The sequence below is a fragment of the Nansenia antarctica genome, assembly GCF_963989245.1.
Source record: "Nansenia antarctica genome assembly, chromosome: 18".
NCBI classification, from domain to species: domain Eukaryota; kingdom Metazoa; phylum Chordata; class Actinopteri; order Argentiniformes; family Microstomatidae; genus Nansenia; species Nansenia antarctica.
The window spans coordinates 54,988-65,285 of NC_137691.1; the positions used below are offsets into that span (position 1 = coordinate 54,988).

Below are 10,298 nucleotides of genomic sequence, written 5' to 3' on the forward strand. Positions count from 1 at the left end.
ACTTCCCAAGTTCACTTGATGAACCTGTCTGATATTGTTGCAAATATACTGTGGGCCGGTTTCAGAGACAAGGCTTAAGCCTAGTCCTGGACTAAATCACGCTTTCAATGTAAAATCTCCATTGAAGATGTTTTTTAGTCTAGGACTAGGCTTAAGCCTTGTCTGTGAAACCGGCCCTACATGTTTATAATGATAATGAGGTGTGAGAGGTGAGTCTGTATGTTTGTAATGATAATGAGGTGTGAGAGGCGAGTGTGTCCAGGGAGGGACATTCATACAGCCTCTGTTCCTGAGGTGGTCAGGGTTAACCCTCTCCATGGCAGCATGTCTGCCCAATGTCACAACCAAAGAACACCTCCGGGAAAGTTAAATACTGAAGTGTAACTGAACTCTTATAGTACTTCAACATAAAGCATCACCCAAGCCTCATTTCATCTTCAGATGCATAGAATTTACTTTATTTCAATCGATCGATCCAAAATATAACAGGCATCTCAAAAGGCAGAACATCCAAACATACAGGTATATCAAGACTGTTTATTTACCTAAAACATTACAAATGACTGATTAACACACTTCCTTAAAAAAGCTAGGCCTAATCGGCTGATTACGCCAGGGAAAAACTACAGGAAATATCTCAGAGCAAACAGTCACTTTATCAAAAACTAGGGTGAATACCTTAAACGGGAATATTTTTTTCATTCTCGATTTTTAAATGTTTTATAAACACCTTGCAGATGCAGGACGAGAGAAAAGAAATTCAGAAAGAGGACAAGCAGACTAAGCATGTCTCAGAAAAAATAAAAATACACAAGAATCTGGTGAGTTCTCAGGTCTCCAAGGCTGGTTCTCATGCAAAGCACAAAAGAAAAAAAGTAAAGTTTAAATCTACAACAATCACAACTCCTACACCCCCGAAGTGCTTAAAAGGGCCAAATTGAAACACTTTGGGAGCTGCATTCAATTAGCTTATCTTTCCAAACAACTTTTTGCTTCATCAAGTTACAAAGAAATGCACTTTAATCCTGGGAGGCCGAGCGGGACCGTGAACGAGAGCGGGAGGGGGAGGGGGAGCGCTTGGCGGGGGGGGACACGGAGGCGTGGCGGGCGGCCTGGGCGGGGGGGGAGGGAGACCTGGAGGCCGACCTGGCGGGCCCCTCTCCGTGCCCATTCTCCTTGGGGGACGCCGGGGAGCGGCTCCGGGACTTCCTGCTGTCAGACTTCTCCATGGAGCGGCTCCGGGACCCGCGGTCAGACGCGGCCTTAGACGGGCTCTTGGACTTGCGGTCAGACGCGGCCTTAGACGGGCTCTTGGACTTGCGGTCAGGACCCTTAGTCGGGCTCTTGGACTTGCGGGCGTCGGAGCGTGAGCGGGACTTCTGGCCGGCCGAGCGGCTGCGGGACTTGCGAGTGCGGGAGCGAGAGCGGGAGCGGGACCTGCTGGACTTCTTGGTGTGGGACCGGGAGCGGGACTTGGCGGGGGACTTGGAGCGGGACTTGGCGGGGGACTTGGCGGGGGACTTGGCGGGGGACTTGGCGGGGGACTTGGAGCGGGACTTGGAGCGGGACTTGGAGCGGGACTTGGAGCGGGACTTGGAGCGGGACTTGGAGCGGGACTTGCGGCCCGACCTGGAGCGTGAGCGACGCTTGCTGCGGGACCGGGAGCTGCAGAACCAAACGCAACATTTAGATTTAGATTAGACTGCAGAGGACAAGTACCAACAACGAGATGCAGTTTAGCATCTAACCAGAACTGCAAACAGTGATATAACACATGACAGTGATAGCTACAATTATGGTAGATATGTACAGTTATGGTAGATATGTACAGTTGAGGTAGATATGTAAAGTTAAGGTAGCTATGTACAGTTAAGGTAGCTATGTACAGTTAAGGTAGCTATGTACTTACGGTAGCTATGTACTTACGGTAGCTATGTGCAGTTGAGGTAGATATGTAAAGTTAAGGTAGCTATGTACAGTTAAGGTAGATATGTACAGTTAAGCTAGCTATGTACACAGTGAGGTATGTGAGGTGAGGCTCACAGAGCGGCTGTGACACTTCTGAGTGTGGGGTGGAGTTAAGGCCGATTTAAAGTTCTGCGTCGAATTGACGTGCGTAGCTTACGTTCCCTACTTAACTCATTGACTGCCAAAGACGCAAATTGGCGTCTTATAGAATAGTAACGTTGACTGCCAAAGACGGCAATTGGCGTCTTATAGAAAAAATAATAATAATCGCGGGGATCGCGTTATTGACATGTTCTACACCTAGCGAGTGAATTTCAGACTTGGGTGTAATGTATTTCGGTCCCAGATGGGGGCAGTAGTTCGATAAAAGCCTGGAGAAGGAAGTGGCTTGCTGTGGGTTGTAGTAATGGCGAAACGGATCAGGGTATGTGCCAAACGCGGCGCGGAGCATTGCGGCGCGGAGCATTGCGGAGCATCGCGGCCATCGCGCGACTCTTCAAACAGTTCAGAGTCGGATGATACAGAAAAAGTGCAGAAAAAAAAAAAAAAAAAAAAGTTCTGCAGAAAAAGCTCGTTTTCTCTGTTTATTGGTCAAAATCAGGTGTTTTTGCTGAAACCACCCTATGTTCTACGGCCGATTTCTAAACACTCAAAGAGGCTAGAAACAAACTTTCTTTTTCTGATGAAAGAAGAGAGTCTAAAGTTTTGGTAGATATGTTCAATGTTTATGTAGTCCGAAAAGTCAATATTTGGTGGGTCTTCAAAGTTCAGCGAAAATGCCCCAAAAGTCTGGCAGTGTGGAGCTCTCCGCTCTGAACATGGCTGGCAGTCAAAGAGTTAAGGGCTCTCGCACTTTACACTTCTGCGTAGGCCGCGCTGCAATTACACCGTCACATCGCTAGGTGGCAGTGTGTTTTCTATGCCCCTGTGCTGTGCCTCTTCCGGTTAGAAACGCAACGGAGCTCAAAGCGGCATAATAGCGATCTTTTTGTTGTTATGCTTGTTGTAAATAAAAGTTCTATGATACATTGAAATGACATTAAACTAAGATAATACGATGGTTATCATAATTTTTCAAATCTTTATTAATAAGTAATTACAGAAAAAGTAAATGACATTTCTGTCATGGCTTCCGCATTTTGGCCGACGAGAGAGTCGGAATCTTGTCGGAATCATGTGCTACCAAGCGGACCAATCACAGAGCTTACAGTTGCGTAGAAACTGACGCGTTCTTAAAATGTTGGAGATGTGCACGTTAACCCTCTCCGTAGGCAAGGCGGGCCCACGCGGGACTACGCAAGGCTACGGAGTCGATTTTACGCAGAACTTTAAATCGGCCTTTAGGGTCTTAGAGGACACAACTAGACAGCTGTTAGTTTGCAGTGTTCCTTCCTCACCGTGAGCGCGACCTGGAGTGGCTGCGAGAGCTCCTCCTGCTGCGGCTGTGGCTGCGGCGTCTGCTGCGAGACCTGGAGGAGAGACAAGCCTGCCGCTTTAGGAACCAAGCAGCCATCTGTCCTACACATGCTCTGTCCTGGCTGACAGCCAGGTGGACCCCGACACCCTGGGTGAGGGGTCATTAACACTAGAACAGCTATGGGTGGGGTCATTAACACTAGAACAGCCATGGGTGGGGTCATTAACACTAGAACAGCCATGGGTGGGGTCATTAACACTAGAACAGCCATGGATGGGGTCATCAACACTAGAACAGCCATGGGTGGGGTCATTAACACTAGAACAGCCATGGGTATGGGTCATCAACACTAGAACAGCCATGGGTGGGGTCATTAACACTAGAACAGCCATGGGTGGGGTCATCAACACTAGAACAGCCATGGGTGGGGTCATCATCACTAGAACAGCCATGGGTGGGGTCATCAACACTAGAACAGCCATGGATGGGGTCATCAACACTAGAACAGCCATGGGTGGGGTCATTAACACTAGAACAGCCATGGGTGGGGTCATCAACACTAGAACAGCCACGGGTGGGGTCATTAACACTAGAACAGCCATGGGTGGGGTCATTAACACTAGAACAGCCATGGGTGGGGTCATCAACACTAGAACAGCCATGGGTGGGGTCACTAACACTAGAACAGCCATGGGTGGGGTCACTAGCACTAGAACAGCCATGGGTGGGGTCACTAGCACTAGAACAGCCATGGGTGGGGTCATTAACACTAGAACAGCCGTGGGTGGGGTCATTAACACTAGAACAGCCGTGGGTGGGGTCACTAACACTAGAACAGCCGTGGGTGGGGTCATTAACACTAGAACAGCCATGGGTGGGCTCATTAACACTAGAACAGCCATGGGTGGGGTCATTAACACTAGAACAGCCATGGGTGGGGTCATTAACACTAGAACAGCCATGGGTGGGGTCATTAACACTAGAACAGCCATGGGTGGGGTCATTAACACTAGAACAGCCATGGGTGGGGTCAGAGGTAACCCTAACCCTAATAGTGAGTTAGGGTTAGTCAGTCAGGGTTAGTTAGTCAGGGTTAGTTAGTCAGGGTTAGTTAGTCAGGGTTAGTTAGTCAGGGTTAGTTAGTCAGGGTTAGTCAGTCAGGGTTAGTTAGTCAGGGTTAGTTAGTCAGGGTTAGTTAGTCAGGGTTAGTTAGTCAGGGTTAGTTACCGTGAGCGGGAGCCGGATCGGGAGCGTCGGCGCCGGGGTTTCTCCTCAGACAGGCGTATTTTGCGTCCGTTGATGTCGGTGCCGTCCAGCTTGTCCAGCGCTCTCCTCATGTCCGACTCGGAGCGGAACTCGATGACGCCCTCGTTGGTGCGCTCCTTGTGGGCGTCGGCGTAGGTCACCTCGCCCGCCTGGCGCATGAAGTCCTGCAAGGCCACACCCCCACATCAGTTACCATGGTGACACAGCTGTCTACATCACCACATCAGTGAGTTATCAGTAACACACCTTACAGAACTGTCCTGTTGTTGTCGGCCAGGCCAGGTTATCTGACCAGCACATCCTATACAACCTGGGCCAGTCAAAGTGTTTTACATACAGCATGTGAAGGCCCGACATGCACACAGCTTTTTCCCCACAGCCATCCGGCTCCTAAATGCCGCTGCCATTCCCCCCCCCCCCTGACCTGACCCCTATCTATCTACCCTCCCTCCACCCCCACCCAGAGAGCTTTGGACTGTCTGGATATGAACACTTGAACACTTGATCTCTGCACTTTATATTTATATTAATTATGACTCTTGCACTATGATGTTGGTTTGCACTGTCTTGTCCTGTCTTGCACCTGTCCTGCTGTAAACCGTGCTCCACTGTCCCAAACCAAATTCCTAACATGTTTACATGTCATGGCAATAAAGTCTTCTGATTCTGATTTATCAGATACATATACAGAAAATGAACAGATAAACATTTAACATAATAAGACGATGAAAATATATATGATATATATATATGGGGTGGTCCAGGGGCCTAGCACTGCGGTCTACAGTGCACACATATTCCTAATGTCGACATGGGTTCGAATCCCGCCCCTGCCCTGCTTGCATGCCCTCTCTCCCTTCTTCTCCTTACTTTCCTGTCTGTCTTCACTATATGTCCAATAAAAAAATACACATATTGAGTGGCGCTGAAAAAAAAAAAAAAAAAAAGTTTGACTGACTGATCTTGTGCTTCTAAACAAAGTTTCATTGACTGACTGACTGGTGACAGGGTTAGTGAGTGCTCACCTTCAGGTCCTGCCAGCTGCAGCGAGAGGACAGGTTCTCCACGGTCAGGCGGTACTCCGTGCGCACGGGAGGCCCGTACTTGTCCCTGCCGGTCCGGCTCCGGCTGCTGTAACCACTACTGCCTTTAAAGAACATGGAACACAGTTACCACGGTGACACGGCTGTCTACAGGCTTACACTGGGGCCGTGGGGATCTAAAGGAGGGGGGGTTTCCTGCTAGGACCACATATGTGACAGTCTGATTATTCGCTCCGCATGTCGGTAACCAATCAAAACGTTCAGACTTTCCTTTTGAAACACGGAACTACGTTTCAACGTTGTTGAGAATCACGACACAAACTCGCTAGTCGAGCCAAAATACTGCAACAACGCAATGGATTGGGTGAGTAATCCCCACTGCTACCTAGTTAACTAGAACACTACTTTACATTGTTACCTAGTTAACTAGAACACTACTTTACATTGTTACCTAGTTAACTACAACACTACTTTACATTGTTACCTAGTTAACTAGAACACTACTTTACATTGTTACCTAGTTAACTAGAACACTACTTTACATTGTTACCTAGAACACTACTTTACATTGTCAGCAGGCTCACAAAACAAGCTGTGTTAGCCGACAAGCGATGTGTGGCGTTGATTTTCAACAAGGTGGAAATGTGTTCACAGTTTTCGAAAGAAAAGTCCGATCATTACATCGGATCCTCGACATGAGGACCGAAGCATTAGAACATGTCACATATACTGAAAAATGGATGCTCTCACTGCAACGTAAATCGCTTTGGATAAAAGCGTCAGCTAAATGGCACGGTACGTTATATTATAACGTTAATTATAATGTTAATAACGTTACGTTATATATTAAAGCATATAGGGTCGAAAGATGCAGCTCCTTTATCGATGTGGGGAACTATGGCGCTTAAGACGCTTCAAGTCATAATCAGGTCACTAGATCCTTGGAATTCTGGCGTTTCTGATTACGGTCTAAAGATGCCTTTGCAGAACTGGTTTAAAAATATTTTGCCACTGTCCAACTAAGCAACACTGTATAGAGGGACAGGCAGCAGTCCTGGTCTTTGTTTAGGCTACAAGCCAAAGAACAGAAATGTCTCCAGAGGTAGGGCACAGATAGGGCATGGACCTCAACCTAACATTAATTAGCTTATATTTCCTGTATAAAAAAAAAAAAAAAAGGGTAAACATCACTCTGCAATACTGCTAGGAGGGTAAAGGTGCCTGACTGGGGAAAGTTACCATGACAACATGGTTACCATGACAATATGGTTACATTACCAACGGCTGCTAAGAGATGCAGTCTGCTCTCTTACAAAGAAGAACAGGCAGCAACATGTTTTTTGGCTTCAACCTTCGCGATATTTCTTTTTCAACAGAAAAACCAATGGGATTCCTCACCATCACCCTGGTCTATTGGCAAAAGGATGCTGTCATCATGGCTTCCGGTTATGTCAGCCAAGGGTCAAAGGGCAAAGGTCACACACACATTGTAAGGTGAAAGCCAAGGCCAAACGGGACAGGCAGTCATCTTAGCCAGTCATCTTAGCCTCAATGGACTCGGACTCAGCCCGCAGTGAACTCTTTCAAATTGAAACATCAAGGACTTTGTTAATATCGAAGTCAAACGGTATAAAAAAACACATTGCATCTTTACATGTCTTTGTTGCTTGTATAACGGCTAGATTGCTTACACACAAACATAGGAGGAATATAGAGACATCACATCTAGTATCCCACCTCCCAAACCCAACACTTAAGTTAACTCCAGGTCTGCATGTACTAACATGTACTAACTATCCTTCTGTGCAGAGACGGAGAGATAAACAGCCCCACCAGGTGACGTTTGGAACACATTGGGAAGCCCAGTGAACCTAACCCTGTGATAACATATTCAGCCATGAAGACGCTGCTTACAGCAAACACACATAGTAAAGACAAAGCATTTCCCAGGCAACACAAATAAATCATTTAGCCATGTTAGTAGAAAAACAACTCTTAACAATTAGTGGACATGACTGCCTCCCCGCAGGGGGGACCTCTTCATACCTGGGATATGGATACCTTCATCTGGGATAGATGAGAGTTTATAATGAACGGATGCTGACTGACTAAGCTGAATATAAGAGTGCACTTACTGCGCCCTCGGTCACTATAACCACCTCCTCCTCCGCCTCCTCCTCCTCCTCCTCCTCCCCCTGCTCCTCCTCCTCCTCCTGCTCCTCCTCCATGGCCGTCCCGGTCCCTGCGCGGCCCGCGGGCGTGCTCGATGACGACCCGTTCTCCACACAGCTCCTTCCCGTTCAGCTCGTACACGGCATCGTCAGAGTCACGGGTGTCCTCGAACTCCACAAAGCCATATCTGCAACAGGGCACGCACGCATGAAGTAATTCATATGAATTAAGTATATTTATTGGTTTTCAAAAGGGTTATACATTTAAGAACAGGAGCAAGAGAACAATATACACCCTCTTTGAATACCTCCCGACCCACACACCCTAACACACACCCTAACACACACACACACACACACACACACACACACACACACACACATAACAAAAACAAATAAATGAAAACAGAGGACAGGTCAGTATGACATGGGTAACCATGGGGATGGGATAACAGCATAAACATAAATGTACTTGGGAGATTTCAGTCCATGTAGGACCATAGAGATAGGTAGGTATATATAGATATAGATATAGGATATAGGTATGTATAGATATAGAATATATGGATGCTGATAGCATAGAGACCCTCCTAAGAACATGGGCCTCATCATCTCCAACAATATAGTCAAGTAGGGGTCCCAGATATGGAAACACTTGAATGGTTAGAAGCTATAAGCGTCTGAGTTATGGACAAATCATGCATGAATGTCAATAATAATTAATATTCATGCATTATTTAATATGGAGTCACGCGTGTCCTCGAACTCCACAAAGCCATATCTGCGACAGGGACGCATGGCTGCATTGATGTAAACAGTAACACATAATAATCCTGCATGTTTCACAGTGAGTCCCAGCAGTTATGGAGAGGGTTCTGTCAGTGTTCACAGCAGAGTTAGAGAGGGGTCTGTTAGATGGACTGTGTCTGTTAGATAGACTGGGTCTGTTAGATGGACTGTGTCTGTTAGATGGACTGGGTCTGTTAGATGGACTGTGTCTGTTAGATGGACTGTGTCTGTTAGATGGACTGGGTCTGTTAGATGGACTGTGTCTGTTAGATGGACTGTGTCTGTTAGATGGACTGTGTCTGTTAGATGGACTGTGTCTGTTAGATGGACTGTGTCTGTTAGATGGACTGTGTCTGTTAGATGGACTGTGTCTGTTAGATGGACTGGGTCTGTTAGATGGACTGGGTCTGCTAGCCGCCATCTTGTCCCGCCATGTGTTCCGGTTCAGGCTGCTACTCAAACACGCTGACGCAACACTTTCTGTCTTTCTGCACGAGCGTGTTTGACTGAGGAGCAAATAACTATGAAACGACAAGCTGCAACGTTGCCAGATGCACATATGTCTGAGCTGATTCTGCAGACAGGGTAGATAGATAGATAGATAGTGTAGCAGCGTTAGGGTTAGGTTTAACATGTTTAACATGTGGCTGTGACGTCACACATGGGCTACGTTCTACAATTCGCTCCGAGAGCGCCGGAGCGCACACTGGGTCGACGTCATAATAGGACCAAGTAACGGGATTGGACAAGAGGCGTTCCATTGAGTGCTGATCAGATTACAGAGCGACTTTACGAACGTAGCCATGGATTCTCAATCCCTCCTCGTGCAAACCTCAAATATAACCTCTTATATAACCTTATACAATCTTATATATATACAACCTTATAACCCTAACCTTACCCGTTCTTCAGATCGATCTCCAGTAGTTTCCCGTAGCCGCTGAAGAACCTCTGGATGTCCTTCTCCCGCACGTTGTGGCTCAGCCGGCCGACGTAAACACGAGGCATCTTCAGTCTGGAGGTCCTATAACCTACCTTACAGACCTTAACAAGCTTCTATCTGACCCCGGAGGAACCTTTAACCTTTAACCCTGGAGTCTGTCTATCTGACCCCGGAGGAGAACCTGTATGAACCTTAACCTGAGACCTGAACACGCTTCTGGTGTCTCCGGGCCTAGTATGGATCTAACCCAGGCCTTCTTCTTCTTCTGCTGCTTCTGCTTCTGCTTCTGTTTCTTCTTCTGTTGGATTTCACAGCATCCTTAACGCACTACTGCCATCTGCTGGATGTACCCAACTCCTACACTGTCCAGCACTATCAGCCCAGTTCTCTGGTCAAAGTCTCCCCATAATAATAATAACAATAATAATAATAATAACAATAATAACGTTTAATATATAGCGCTTTACCTGTGTTTCCAAACGTTGCAGCTCAAGGTGCTTTAATCATTATATAATCATAATTTCATTATTTAGTCATTTGAAGGCAATATTAAAAAGATGGGTTTTCAGTCTTGACTTGAACATATGTGCTGAGGTTGCATCCCTAATGTAAACTGGCAGTGAGACACAATCTGGAGCATAACGTGATAAGTATTGGAACTGGTCCTCGGAAGAGGGAGGGAGGAAGGATACCTTGATAAG

At 46.8% G+C, this 10,298-nt stretch overlaps 1 protein-coding gene across 1 annotated transcript; it reads right to left on the minus strand.

Annotated features, from left to right (window-relative positions):
• Positions 1–442: 442 nt before the first annotated feature.
• Positions 443–9,852, minus strand: LOC308173664 (uncharacterized protein). Its single transcript, XM_080548704.1, has 6 exons — positions 9,556–9,852; positions 7,830–8,053; positions 5,677–5,798; positions 4,613–4,815; positions 3,366–3,437; positions 443–1,665 (listed from the first exon to the last, which is right to left on the minus strand). Exons 1-6 carry the CDS (start codon positions 9,660–9,662, stop codon positions 1,020–1,022), a joined length of 1,374 nt encoding a protein of 457 aa, XP_080404830.1. The 5' UTR covers positions 9,663–9,852; the 3' UTR covers positions 443–1,019.
• Between the last annotated feature and the right edge of the window lie 446 nt (positions 9,853–10,298).

Coding starts and splice junctions, on each gene's coding strand:
- LOC308173664 (XM_080548704.1), bottom strand. CDS start 9,662: ATGCCTCGTGTTTACGTCGGCCGGCTGAGCCACAACGTGCGGGAGAAG. Junction 4,816..5,676: donor GCAGCTGGCAGGACCTGAAG/GTGAGCACTCAC, acceptor GTGGCCTTGCAG/GACTTCATGCGCCAGGCGGG. Junction 1,666..3,365: donor CACTCCAGGTCGCGCTCACG/GTGAGGAAGGAA, acceptor TTGGTTCTGCAG/CTCCCGGTCCCGCAGCAAGC.